Source organism: Scyliorhinus torazame, chromosome 10 (assembly GCF_047496885.1).
Source record: "Scyliorhinus torazame isolate Kashiwa2021f chromosome 10, sScyTor2.1, whole genome shotgun sequence".
Lineage (NCBI taxonomy): Eukaryota > Metazoa > Chordata > Chondrichthyes > Carcharhiniformes > Scyliorhinidae > Scyliorhinus > Scyliorhinus torazame.
The window spans coordinates 181,326,126-181,340,365 of NC_092716.1; the positions used below are offsets into that span (position 1 = coordinate 181,326,126).

General features: G+C 46.5%; 1 protein-coding gene across 6 annotated transcripts in view; it reads left to right on the forward strand.

Annotated features, from left to right (window-relative positions):
- The window catches only part of myrf (myelin regulatory factor), a 473,200-nt gene that overhangs the window by 374,124 nt on the left and 84,836 nt on the right, over window positions 1-14,240 (forward strand). For all 6 annotated transcript variants that reach the window (XM_072466065.1, XM_072466063.1, XM_072466064.1 and 3 more), the window contains 4 exons: window positions 3,075-3,270; window positions 4,935-5,011; window positions 7,987-8,097; window positions 10,293-10,383. In XM_072466065.1, the coding sequence (XP_072322166.1) occupies window positions 3,075-3,270; window positions 4,935-5,011; window positions 7,987-8,097; window positions 10,293-10,383 (475 nt within the window). The remainder of the gene's footprint in view (window positions 1-3,074; window positions 3,271-4,934; window positions 5,012-7,986; window positions 8,098-10,292; window positions 10,384-14,240) is intronic.

Below are 14,240 nucleotides of genomic sequence, written 5' to 3' on the forward strand. Positions count from 1 at the left end.
GAGTGGCGAAGGTGGCCACCTGCTCCCCCGAGTTCTACCCCTCTGATCAATCTGCATCTCACAGCCAGCACACGGGACAGGGCGGTATGGCGGTGTATGTGCCGCCGAATAGTGAGCGGGGGCCCTCCCACCTCAGAGCCCCCAGAGGATGCTTGCCAGGGGCATCGGTGGCCATGGGACATGGTAAGCAACTGGCTGCCCCCACCTCAGATGTGCATCCTGAGGACACACCTCAGACGTAGTGTTGGAGCTGAGAGGGCCAAGCACATCGAGGATCACTGAGGGCATTGAGGGAGGGGTGGGGGATAGGTAGGAGGTGAGGAGGTGGGGGAAGGGCAGCATCATCGGGAGGATGGGGAATTGTAAAACACAATAAACACCCTTGTGCACAATCAGTATGGCGCCTCTGTCACTTCCTTCCGCAATGTGCGCCAACCTCCAAAACCTTGGCCCATCTCTCCAGGCATCACCCCCACCCTTCCCGTGGCACTCATCCACCCTCCAGCCATGGACATGTCCCCGGAGCTGTGTCCCATCCCTGGATGTTGGCTGCTGTATTTCTGGTGTTGCCTCCCGCTGTGTTCAAGTACAGTGTGATTGGGATGCTAGGCGATGACTCCCACATGCCACATGGCCTGCCCACCCACGGGAATCCACGTGGGTTGTGTGACGTGCTCACTTAATCACGATTGCCAATTCCCTATTAGCAATAGCCTTCAGCAGCACAGCCAGAGGCCTCGGCAGTCATTGGGAGTTATGGGTGATCGTCAGGGCAGATGGGCAGGGACAAGAGTTACCCCTCAGAACAGATACACACGATCTAGGCATTGTGTTGCCGCATGCGGTTGCCTCCCGGTTGCCCCTCCAGCTCCTTCACCCATCCTCCCATGGTGGCCCACCCCAGCGGAGGGTCCCGCACCCCCCACCGAGCACAGGGGCAGGTTGCCCAGCACCCCCAGGCATTTTACCTGTGCGTAACAGTGGCTACTCACCTCTTCGGCCCCCCACAGAAGCCCTTCCGCCAGGTTCACATTTTTCAAAAGGAGTACTAATTGGCGCCAGGGTGACCACTTACTGGGGAGGCCGCTGAATGATGGGAGGCCGTTGGATATGGGGTGGCTCTCGTTAATTGTATGGAAATAGGGCTTAAGTGGTGATTATTGGTTTCTCGCCACGCAACAGCGAGCCGCGGTTCTCATTTTCTGCCTCTCCCTCTATCCACCGGCCTCTTTTCACACGAGCGACAGCATAACGAGGCCGGATAATTGTGCCCTCTGTCTCATTTCAGTTAACTCACACACTAAGTTCACTAATGTCCTTTAGGGAAGGAAATCTGCCATCCTAACCCGGTCTGGGCTACATGTGACTCCAAATCCACAGCAACGTAGTTGCCTCTTAACTGCCCGTTCAAGGGGCAAATAGGGAGGGCAGTAAATGCTGACCCAGCCTGCAATGCCAACGTCCCATGAACGAATAAAAAAAAAGTGTGGGTGAATACCGGTGTGGATCCCACCCAAAAGGCCAGTGAGAAACACCCCACAGCCACATGCTGTTTGTATGTGTGTGTTTGTGTGTGTGTGTGTGTTTGTATGTGTGTGTTTGTATATGCATGTTTGTATGTATGTACCACCAAGATTGAAAAGATCAGGGGACATGAGAAGATAATTCAAGAAGTGGCTGTGGAACACTGAGCTTAGGTTTTAAAAGACGAATAGAAGACACGCACACATTCGCCACACACACACACAGACACACACACAGACAAACACACATACCACACACATTTCACACACATATGCCGCACACACAAATGCCACACACACAAACACACGTCATACACACACATGCGACCTATACACAAGCCACATATGCCACACACACAAACACAGGCCACACACATTCCACACACACATGCCATACACACACACGTATGCCACATATGCCACACACACACGTCACACACACATATATGCCACATACACACAAAATGTTGATAAGTCAGCTGGCTTCAGCTGAATTCAATGCTTCCAATTTAAATTAGTTGTTCTTCGGGTGACAATAGTTCTGGTTTGAGTTTTTTAAAAGAAACCCTGGGCAACCCTGGATGATCACAGCCACAAACAAGGTTCAAAGCTTACCAGGTGGATTGGAAAAAAGGGACATAGGACGGACCCCACTTAGATGTTCTCCCAACCTGCTTGTCCACAGTCCTCAGTTCTGCTGAGGAAATGTGTGCTTGAAACGTATAAAGGCTGAATATTTACAGAAAAAGGTGCATAGCTTTAGTTCTTTTACCAATGAAAAACCATGAGCTGGATGTTCTGGCCCCTGGCGGTGAATTTGAACGGGTCCGTAAAATGCTCTGGGGAGCATGCCCATTGCCTACAATGCCAATACTCTTAACCCATTACCATTTTACAAGTGGGTAGGGAAATCATTGTGAAGCTCACCTGTCCATGGGCCAATTGAACCCCTTAAGTGGCCAATTAATGTCCTTAAAGGGCCTCATCTCATCCCTGCAGGGATTTAACTAGTGGCAGGAGAGGCCCATGCCAAATGTCCAGCCTGGCAGTGTCACTGCATGGACTGGGTGCACCTCCATAATGTGCCCTCCAAGGTTACCAATCCCCCATCCCCTCCTCTCCCTGGTGTAACAAGCCTGGTGCCCAACACCTTCCCCTTTCACCGGGGCCTTCCTGACTGGTCCTGACGATAACATTCCCCCGTCATTACCTTTCACTCCAACTCTGGCTTCTTGGCACTGGGGACTGTTGTGATCACAGCAGTGCCCACTGGGACCACAGAGATGCCTGCTATTTGATTGGCTGACTACTCTCAGAGGCCGGGACTTCTTCCGCAGATTGGGATGGATGTCTCGCCATAAATCAATTTACACCCCTCTGATCATTAAATGCCTGCAGGCTGAGCCGTCACAACGGGAGCAGGAAACCTGGCTGTTAAGTCAGCCCCAAATGACATTGCCAACATTAAATATAACTCATTGCGATCCAATGCCTGTAGCTTCCTATTAATGGGGTCAGTGTCTGTTCTGAATTTCTTTGTTTCTTTTACAGACCCAATCCCAGTTATCGAGTAGATGCTGACAAAGGTTTTAACTTCTCTGTACCTGACGATGCTTTTGTCTGTCAAAAGAAGAACCACTTCCAGGTCACTGTTTATGTTGGCATGATGGGTGACCCCAAATACGTGAAAACCCCAGAGGGGCTCAAACCAATTGATTGTTTCGTCCTGAAGTTACATGGTGTAAAGGTGGGTGATACTTGTTAATGGGGGAGATGTCGGAGCAAGAGAGCTTTGCTACTGAGTATATCTGGTTCTTGAATATATTTTCTCTCATTTACCAATCTTACCAAAGACATCAATGTGAAGGCCTCCTTCTGCATTGAATCTAATATGAATTTATTATCATATAAATTCTATGATAATCTATGATTAATCTAGGACAAAGGTTCGGCACAACATCGTGGGCCGAAGGGCCTGTTCTGTGCTGTATTTTTCTATGTTCTAAGACAATGTCGTTTTTGTGTAAGACTGGCTGCACAGCTGTTGCCTACAAGTTCTACGGCCTTAACCAGGGGCAACAAGGACATTTTTCATTTGGAAACTTTTGAACCTCCCACGAACTGCCTGTTTGCAGTTATTCAGCATCGATACCTCACCAAGTAAATTCAAATAAAACCGGATCATGAAAATGATTGTGGCCTCTGGTTAGAGCTCTTTGGGCAAGTGGTAGGATTGCCTTTCCACCTCCCAACTTGGTTCATTTTGTTCGAAGAACATCCCGCTGCATCGGTGTGACATCTTACTGCTCCCTACAAAGCCATCCTCTTTGCTTCAATTCATTCACAGGATTTGGGCTTCATTAGCAAGACCAACATTTATTACCCAGACCTAGTTGCCTCTGAGAAGATGGTGATGAACTGCTTTCTTGAATCCATGCAGGCAGTGCAGTGAAGTTACTTCCACAGTGATACAGGTTGAACATGCCTTATCCAAAATTCCTTAATTCGAAAAGCTCCAAAATCCACACTTTTTTTCGAGCACCGACATGATGTCACAAGTGGGAAATCCCACAAGGCTCTGGGAATGTTCCCGGGTGATGCGCAGGTCCCAGCACATCGCAGATGGTTACAAGCCCTAGGTGGGGCTGTTTTGGTGCCAGAACCTCAACATAGTTGGATATTAGTGCATCAAATTATATTTCTCACTGTGATTATGGTGTTGAAAATGTTTTTTGGTAAGTACAAAACATATTTCGCCCCCTCGAACATTATATTCCAAAATCCGAAAAAGTCTGAAATCTGATACGTGCTCCGCCCCAATCATTTCGGATAAGGGATACTCAACCTGTATCGAGGAGGTAGATGCAGAATTTTGGCCCAATGGTGATGAAGGATAGAGATGTGCTTGTTGCGTGACTTGGAGGGTGCTTAGAAGCCTTGATGTGTTGCAGTGCAAAGTAAACATAGCCCAGCCACTATATAACAACGGTGGATGGAGTGAACGTTTAAGCAGGTGGATGGAAGAATTAGTAAGATTGTGAATTCATTGACAAGTTGGTTGTAAATGCATTTAGCAGACGTGGAAACCGAACTCTCATTAGTTTGGAATTGTTTTAAACTCTTGTCCCTTGGTGATAAGGGCTGGGTGCAACTTAATGTCCATTGTAAACGATTATTTCTGGAAATTTAAAAAGAAATGAAGATGCAAATTCACTTTGAAGATACTCATCAGATTGGAATTGTTACTCCTTGAAGTGACAGGAGACAGTCACGTTGGAACCGTTCCAAGTCCTTTTCTCACATTATCCTTTAAGTTTGCTTGGTTGGAAATTCTTCTGTAGATCAGTAAGTTTGAAAAAGAGCGGGAATGTATATTGTTTGGCTCATTGTCTAATACTGTTCTTTTGGTAGTTGGAGACAATAAACCAGAGCATCAACATTGAGCAGTCACAGTCAGACCGCAGCAAACGGCCCTTCAACCCAGTCACGTAAGTACAAGTCACATTCATTATGCATTTTGAGAAACTGGAACTCCTCTTTCTTTAATGAATATTTTTATTAAAGTTTGCCTTTTTACACTGTACAAGAAGTGGTTGCAAAGGTTATAATTTACAATTTACATGTTGTTCCTTTTTGTCAACGCCCCCCCCCCCACCCCTCCTTTGCCCCAGGCTGATGAATGGTCCCTACGCTTTGTGGAAGCCCCCGTCTGACCCTCAGTTGGTGATTTGATCTTCTCCAGATGGAGAAATTCCGATAAGTCTGCCTGCCAGTCTGCAGATGTAGGTGGTGCTGCTGATCGCTAGCAGAGCAAGATTCACCGGCAGGCGATTAGGGAAGCAAATGCAAGGACATCGGCCCTCTTCCCCACATGAAATTCTGGCTGGTCCAAAATCCTGAAGACTGCCACTCTCGGACATGGCTCCACCAGCACCCCCATGACCTTGGAGATTGCCTCGAAGAAGGCTGTCCAAAACCCGACAAGTCTGGGGCATGCCCAGAACATGTGGGCGTAGATGTCCGGGCCTCCTTGGTACCGTTCACATTTGTCCTCCACCTCCGGGAGTAACCTGTTCATTCAGGTTCTGTTAAGGTGTGCTCTGTGCACCACTTTAAGCTGCATGAGGCTTAGCCTTGTACAGGAGGAGGTGGAGTTGGCCCTGTTCAGTGCTTCACTCCAGAGCCCCACCCTACTTCCATCCCTAGTTCTACCTCCCATTTCGCCCTTCTCCGTCCAGTGGGAGAAGTATTTTCAGAAGTATTTTCAGGTCCACATTGAGCAACAAAATGGGTCTGTATGATCCACATTCCGTTGAGTCTTTGTCTTTTTTGGGTATCAGCGATATGGTGGCCTGTTTTAGCATTGGAAGCACTGTGCCCCTAGCGAGTCTGCGAAGATCTCCCGCAGGCGTAAAGCGAGAACCGGTGCAACTGCTTTACGGAAGTCCGCTGGGAACGCATCGGATCCTGGAGTCTTCCCTCCCTGCATAGAGTTGATGCTCTCCATGACCTCTCCCAATTCTATAGGTGCTTCCAGCTCCCCCAGTCTGTCGTCCCCCACGACTGACATGTCCAGTTCATTGAGGAACCAGTTCATCCTCGAGTCTCCGTCGGGGGTCTCCGAGGTGTTCCAGTCTCCTGTAGAAGGCCTCATATGCTTTGACAACCGTGTTTCATTTGGCTACCAGCCCGCCTCTGCTGTCCTTTACCTGGGCTATTTCCCTCGTGGCTGCCTGTTTTCTCAGCTGGTGAGCCAGCAAGCGGCTAGCCTTCTCTCTGTGTTCATAAGAAGTACCCCGTGTCTGGCAGAGTTGGTTCACTGCCTTCCTGGTGGATAGAAGGTTAAAGTCCATTTATAGCTTTTTCCTCTCTGCCAGAAGCTCTACAGTCGGGGCTTTGGAGTACCGTCTGTCCACCTCAGGATGGAGTCAATCAGTTGCTGCCTAGCCGCCCTCTCGCCCCTGCCTCTACGAGCCTTGTAGGCTATAATTTCCCCCTAATTACAGGCATCAGTGCCTCCCAGAATGTGGAAGGTGAGACTTCCCTGTTCCAGTTGTTCATAACGTACTCGCCTATGGCCTGTGATGTTTTCTGGAGGAAACCCTTGTCGGCCAAGAGGTCCATGTCCAACCTCCATGTGGGTGTTGGACACGGCCTGTCTCCAACCTCACATCCATGTAATTTGGAGGGTGGTTGAAGATTACAATGTTGAGGTATTCCACCCTGACTATTTCTGGAAGCACCAATTTCCCGAGTGCAAAGAAGTCAATGCGGTTATAGACTCTGCGTACAGGTGAGAAAAATGAGAACTCCTTCTCACCGCCATGGATCCACTGCCCCATCTGCTCCATGAACATTCCCAGTTCCCTAGTCATTCCTGTCATTTTCCCCATTTTGGGATTTGACCGGTCCATCGGTGGGTCATGTACACAGTTAAAGTCTCCCTCCCCCTCAATGACCAGTGGGTGCATATTTATATCAGTAATTTCCGTCATGGTCTTTTTTATAAATTCTGTGTCGCCCCAGTTGGGTGCGTACACATTTACCAGGACTACCGGTGCCCCATCCAGGACACTGTTGACCATGACGTACCGTGCCCCTTGGTCCGTGACCGTCTTTGTCGCCGTGAACAATTTCCTCTTAGTTATCAGTGTGGCAACCCCCTAGCCCTTGCCTCTTGGCAGGAATGCTAGGTCTGTTCCACACAGCCCTTCCTTACCGTAGTTCTCCCTCAGGTGCGCCTCTTGGAGGAAGACTATGTCGGCTTTCAAACTTTTCAGGTGGTAAAAGACTCGGGATCTTTCCACTGGGCCATTAAGTCCCCTGACGTTCCAGGTGACTATCCTGGTGTGGGTTTTTGTGCCCCCCCCCTACCCTTCCTGCGGGATCAATCACACTTACCTGGTGGATACGCCCTGCACTCTGGGGTTTCCCTTTGTTAGGGGGCCATCCAAAATGGCCATGGTCACCGTTCTCAAATGAGGCCGAGCCCCTGCGCTCCTGGCTTTCCCTTTGTCCAGGTGCCACTCAACATGGCCGCCAATTGTGTTTACACCATGTGGGTGAGCCCCTGCAGTCTGGGGGTTTCCCTTTGTTCAGGGATCCTCCAAAGTGGCTACTTATGGTGCTATCCTGATCCATCGACCTGAACCTGACCTGCTGAAGCCAGTCTGGAGCCCTTCCTTACCATTATGTTCCCCCATGGTCTCCCTTCCCCCCTCTGTCCCCTTTTCTACCTCCCTGCCCCTCCCCCCCCAATTCACCCCCTACCTTCCCCTCCTTATCCCTGTGCCCCCCCCCCCCCACTCCATCAGGCGCTCCCTCCCCACTGGGAGATGTGCCGCGGTCCCCCTTTCTTTCATACCCCTGATGCTAGCTTTCCCCAGCTAGTGTGGTGGCCGCCCTCCTGTATTAAGTGATGTTGCGAGATACAGGATGTTGATGGATGTTTTTGGTTCCACAGCATTAACATCCCTTCTGATCAAGTCACAAAGGTCACAGTTGGAAGGTTACATTTCAGTGAAACAACGGCCAACAACATGAGGAAGAAAGGCAAACCCAATCCAGACCAGAGGTGAATACTATTATGGATGTCATTGTGTCCTGTAAAGCTGATCGGATTCCCACTTCTACTGGCATGTCCTGGTTTATATGACTGAGACCAGGAAGAAGGCCAACACACTCCTGTTCCATGGAGATGAAACATCAATTTTGTTGCTGTGCTAGTGATAACTCTCGTGTATAAATACTGAACCAGCACTCGATTGGGCGGAATTTACCGACTGTTCACGTCGGCGGGATATTCCCATCCTACTGATGACTTGCGGGTTTCCCGTCAACGCGGGGTGCAGTCAACAGGAAACCCCGTTGACAACGGCGGGACCAGAAAATCCCGCTGGCGAGCCACCTCTGCTTCTGAAAAACAGGAGGCGGGTTGGTCGGTAAATCCCACCCTTTGAGTGGGCTTGCAGGTGAAGAATGAAAGAACTTGCATTTATGTTGGATTCTCACATTCTATTGAGATCCCAAAGCACATAGAAGAGGTGTCAGAATAGCAGCCAGCAGCCATGAGCCCATAACCCAAAAAAAGTCAACATCATCAGGAGAGGAAGAGAGAAAAATAACAGAAATACCAATTTGAAATGAGTGAAAAGGAATTAAGATAAATACTCTCATTCTTTATGAGACTGAGGCTTGTGGTGATGAAAATTGGGTGCTAAGTAAATATGTCTAAATTGCTTTTCTTCGAGATTCTCAGAGGGGATCCACATTCCATGAAAACTAAGGTTTAAATGGCAGAAATTCTTGTTCGAGTTCATAGAATCATAGGATCATAGAATTAACAGTGCAAAAGGAGGCCATTGGACACATCGTGTCTGCACTGGTCCTTGGAAAGAGCACCCTACTTAAGCCCACACCTCCACCCTATCCCCGTAACCCAGTAACCCCACCTAACCTTTATGGACACTAAGGGCAATTTGTCATGGCCAACCCACTTAACCTGCACATCTTTGGACTGTGGGAGGAAACCGGAGCACCCGGAGGAAACTCTCGCAGACACGGGGAGAACGTGCAGTGACCCAAGCCAGGTATCGAACTTGGGACCCTGGAGCTGTGAAGCAACTGTGCTAACCACTGTGCTACCGCGCTGCCCCATGGAACTGAATTGGAGTGGTGAACACTTTGAAAATTGCTTCACAGATGCTGATGACCTTCTCCTGAACCATATATCATATTGGCAAGCAGATTAGGTTCCTATGACAAATTGGCAGGACATAATTTTCAGCTACTATTGGGGAACTGGAAGGCGATGATTCGTGCTGGGCTTTGGGTTTGTAAATGCTGGTGTATCTTGGGAGGTGCTTTTAAGCACTTTGGGATCTTCTAAGGATACGGAAGCGCCACTAGGGATTTCAAGTACCAATGGGTGGGTTGTGTGCTACACACCCTCCAACCATTGTCACTATATGTAGACTACCTGAAGCAGAAACTGCACAGTTAAGATTTCAAAGTAATCTTTGTGAGGCGAAAAGAAATATGAGTTCCAACCCATGGCCAATCCCTTTGCAGGTCCCCATCACCCCTCCCCCAATCTATGTTCCCCAGTTCAGTTCTTACAGCTCGATAATCAGAATCATATATGGCCATATTATCATAAAGACAGGCCTTTTACTGAAAATATTGGACAGTTGACCTGATCACGCCACCCACCAACCACTAGATGTCCACTGAAAATGAAGATTGGTGTCGACAGTGTCTTTTATTGCATTTTTTTCTGGATGAATGTACTGAAAGAATAGGAAAAGCTTCTTTCTGATGGCTCTATGTTGAGTAACAGGAAGTATGAATAATTTATATGAGAGTTACAATGGAGGTATTGGGTAGGAAAGGAGAAATAGTGATATGAAATGGGGGAACAGTACTGTTGTCTATATCCAGATCTATATCTATAAATGGTATTTGTACAGATATTGTTTATTAATATTCTCCTATACTGTCAATCTCTCTCACCCTTTTTTTTCACTCTTTCACCATCCATCATCTCTCTTTTCTAATGCTGTCTCTCATCGCTTTTTCTTTATCTAACATCTCTAACCCTCATTTCTACACCTGGTCTATTTTCATCTTTCTCTTTTTCATTCCCTCCCTTCTCTCATCTTGTGGTCCCTTTTCTGAACCTGATCTGTCTCTGTCTCTGACCCTCTCCTCCCACTCTTTTTCTCATTTATCTCTCCCTCTTTTTGTTTCCCTCCCACGTCTCTCTCACAGGTACTTCATGCTGGTAGTTGCCCTTCAGGTTCAGGCCCAGAATCAGAATCACCTAGTTGCAGCTCAGATCTCTGAGAGGATCATTGTTCGGGTAAGACTATTTTTTAATTACAGGTGTACGGTCGCTGTAAGTTGAGTGACAGCACTCTGCCTGGTTATTATTTCAGTAATTTCTGGAATACCGCATGAACCTAGGTCACAGCTGTCACTGGACCTTCAAATGCTTTGTTCACAGTGCTCTTGTTTTCTGAAATATTTCTCTGCATGCTAGTATACCACATTGGGAACCAACCACATCAGTCTTATTCCACTATCACTCTGTGCGTTGCTACTCAGTAAAGTGTGTGTGGGCTAATGTATACATCACAGGAACATGCAACAGAAATTGTAGGATATTTCCAGAAGAACTTTGCTACCGTCTGCAGGAAATTATGGGTTAGCAGGCATATCAGCAATGGGATGTTACATTGTGTCAGCATTTGTAAGACTATGGGATATCATCAGTATATGACTTCCTGTGACCATGTTGGCAGCAGGTTGTGCCTTCTTGCTGATCTCACAGTATCACTAGCTCTCTGATACTTCATCTTGAGTGTCAAGTTTTGTATGAGTGTTGGCAGAGATTACCTGCAGACTATTGCACCGTAAGACGCATTTTAAACAAGGATGCTCTGTCCACATCTGATTTCCACCTAGAAATATTTTCCCGAAGGAATCATCAGGTATCCATTAAGAAAGGACCCGGGCAGACTTTTTCCCTCCCACATCTGGGCACATTAAGGACTAACCACTGATGCTACTGCCCTGGCTGAGATCGGCCACGTCAGTACAAGGTGGTTTGGAATGTGTGACATTCCTGCTCAGTACTAAAGCAAGAGACATTTAATACACTGACCCACCAGCAAAGATCATACTACATTTTCCAATTGTGGTCCCCTTGTTTTCACATGTAGAAGCCGACAGTGGCTTGTTTAATAGGGAATACCCACACAGTGCATGCTGGACATTTTCTTCTATTTGATTTAATTTAATTACTGCATTTATCTGAGGTCTAGACAAATCACTACTGGTCCCTTCATTATGAAAATGACATGTTCTGTTCTCCAATTTAACTACCTGAGCACATACACACCTTATCCAGCCTATTGAATATTATGCAGGAGTGGGCTTCAAGATGCACTCAAGGAATGCAGTGTCAGATGGGAGTGAATAGTTTCCTTTTAGCTGATGTGCACTGTACACAGAAGATGACACCAAAGCACGCACACATCCTGTAAATAAGATGGGAGTGAATTAATTTGTTGCATTTTGCACAGTATCTAACATATTCAGAAGCTATCAGTAAGTCACTCACAAGTTATGCATCACCAGACAAGAATGGATTATCAATTTTTCCTGATTTAGTGTTATGGACCATTGCACTATCAGCTACCAGGACTATTTATATCATGTACAAGATATGGTGACTTGATTGTGTCTGGTTTTCATAAGTGGTAGATTTGGAGATTTCATAATTCTCATAGAACACACTTAGCCCAACAATGTTCAATGAGTGTCAGCTCTCCATGTCTAAGATTATGGTGTCACATCCATTTTTAAAAATTCATCCATGAGATGTGGGGGGTGTTACTGACTAGGCCAGCATTTATTGCCCATCCCTGTATTTACGAGTCAACCACATCGTGGATCTGGAGTCACATGTAGGCCACACCAGGTAAGGATGGCAGATTTCCTTCCCGAAAGGACATTAGTGAACTAGATGATTTTTTACCACAATTGACAATGGTTTCATGGTCACCTTATAGACTTTTAATTCCAGATTTTTATTGAATTCAAATTTCACTATCTGCCATGGCACGATTCGAACCCAGGTCCGCAGAGCATGACTCTGGGTGTCTGGATTACTAGTCCAGCAACAATACCACTACACCACTGCCTCCCCTATGACTCAACTTCACTTTCACTTCTTTTAATGAATCTGGAGAGCAGACTTAGTGGGTGAGATTATCTTGCCCCTCCGCGGCATTTTTCTCGGCGGCGGGGGCTACCCGAATATCCTGCTACTGTTAATGTGGGAAACACTTAGCGGGATGCAGCATCGGCAGGACCGGAGGATCCCGCGCCGTTGTGAACAGATGGAACATCTCACCCAGCAAGTTGAAGTGTGGTGCTGACGACTCACACAAATGGTTTCTTTGAGAGCTACCATTGTCAAATGGCTGCAGTGGTGATGTGAAAAGATGGTGATGGCGGGTGGGAGCAAGGGAATGATCTAAAATGGGATTGGATAAGGGCAGCATGGTAGTGCAGTGGTTAGCACTGCTGCCTCACGGCACTGAGGACCCGGGTTCGATCCCGGCCCGCAGGTCAATGTCCGTGTGGAGTTTGCACATTCTCCATGTGTCTGTGTGGGTCTCACCCCCACAACCCCAAAGATGTGCAGGATAGATAGATTGGCCACGCTAAATTGCCCCTTAATTGGAAAACAAAATTGGGTACTCTAAATTTAAAAAAAAATAAATAAAATAAAATAAAATGGGATTGGATGCTACAGATAAAATTTATGTAATTGACAAAAGATTATGAGGTGAATGAACAGGATTGTTAGAAAGCAGCTGTTACCCTTAGTTGAAGGATCAGTTACGAGGGGACACAAGTTCATGGTGAGGGGCAGGAGGTTTAGGGGGGATGTGAGGAAAAATATTTTTATCAGGAGGGCGGTGACGGCCTGGGATGCACTTCCTGGGAGGGTGGTAGAGGCAGATTGCCTCACATCCTTTAAAAGGTACCTGAGTGAGCACTTGGCACGTCATAACATTGAAGGCTATGGGGCAAGTGCTGGCAAATGGGATTTGGTAGACAGGTCTGGTGTCTTTCATGCGTCGGTGCAGACTTGATGGGCCGAAGGGCCTCTTCTGCACTGTATTGTTCGTGATTCTGATTCTGTGACACAAGTCCTCCCTCTGGCAGGCTGACTGCTCTTAATAAAGTGCACTGAACACTGTTTGAATTCACCAAGTGACCCAGAACTGGGTAGACATTACATCCTTATACCAAAACCTAAAAACAAACTGAGATATGCTTGTGTGTCTGACCGTTCAATTACTGGAACAAATACATTGTAAAATAAATCAGCTGAAAAATAAAATGGACACACAAAAATAACTGGTAATCAAAGAAACTAAAATAGATTTGTTGTGCAAAGAATTATTAAAAAGTGTGGATTATCACTAAAAATGGATTATTGCTCGCAATGGATACTTAACAATTGATCATTATTGAGATACTAGATAGTTATTAACATTGGATAGTTACTAAACATGGACAATTGCTACCAATAAATTGTTAATAACTGGAGCTATTTAGAAATGTTAATAACATTGGATGATTGGTAACACAGAAGAGTTACTAACAATTTATTACCAGCAATGGGTGGTTATTAACAATGGGTTTGTAGTAATAATGCACTGTTGTTAACTATTAGTATGAACAGTGGATCATTACCCGTAATGAAATTACTAATAATTCATACTTGCAATTATTACCAGTAATAGATTTGGTAACAGATAATGGGCGAATAGTAATAAGGGATAGTTCCTAGCTCTGGATTATTATTGACTGTGTGTAGAGTGTCATCTGCAGCTGTCTCTGATTCCTCTGTTCTTCATTCACAGAACACGGCACAGGTGAGACATTTTAATGCTAAAACACTCACACAGGAGACTATTTCAGAGCGTAGGTACAGTGGAGCCCTTTATTATCAGTAACTAAAGAGAGCTGTACAGGAAGGAGGTAAGTTTCAGAACTGAGGGATCAAAAATATTGCTTATCAGGTGAGAAAAGCAGGCAGTTTTGACGTGCCTGTCAGAGAATGGCTGAAAAGATCAGACAATAAAGGGCATCACACCAATGTGGCTAACTGAGCAGCTGAAAGCAAAAATGTCTGGT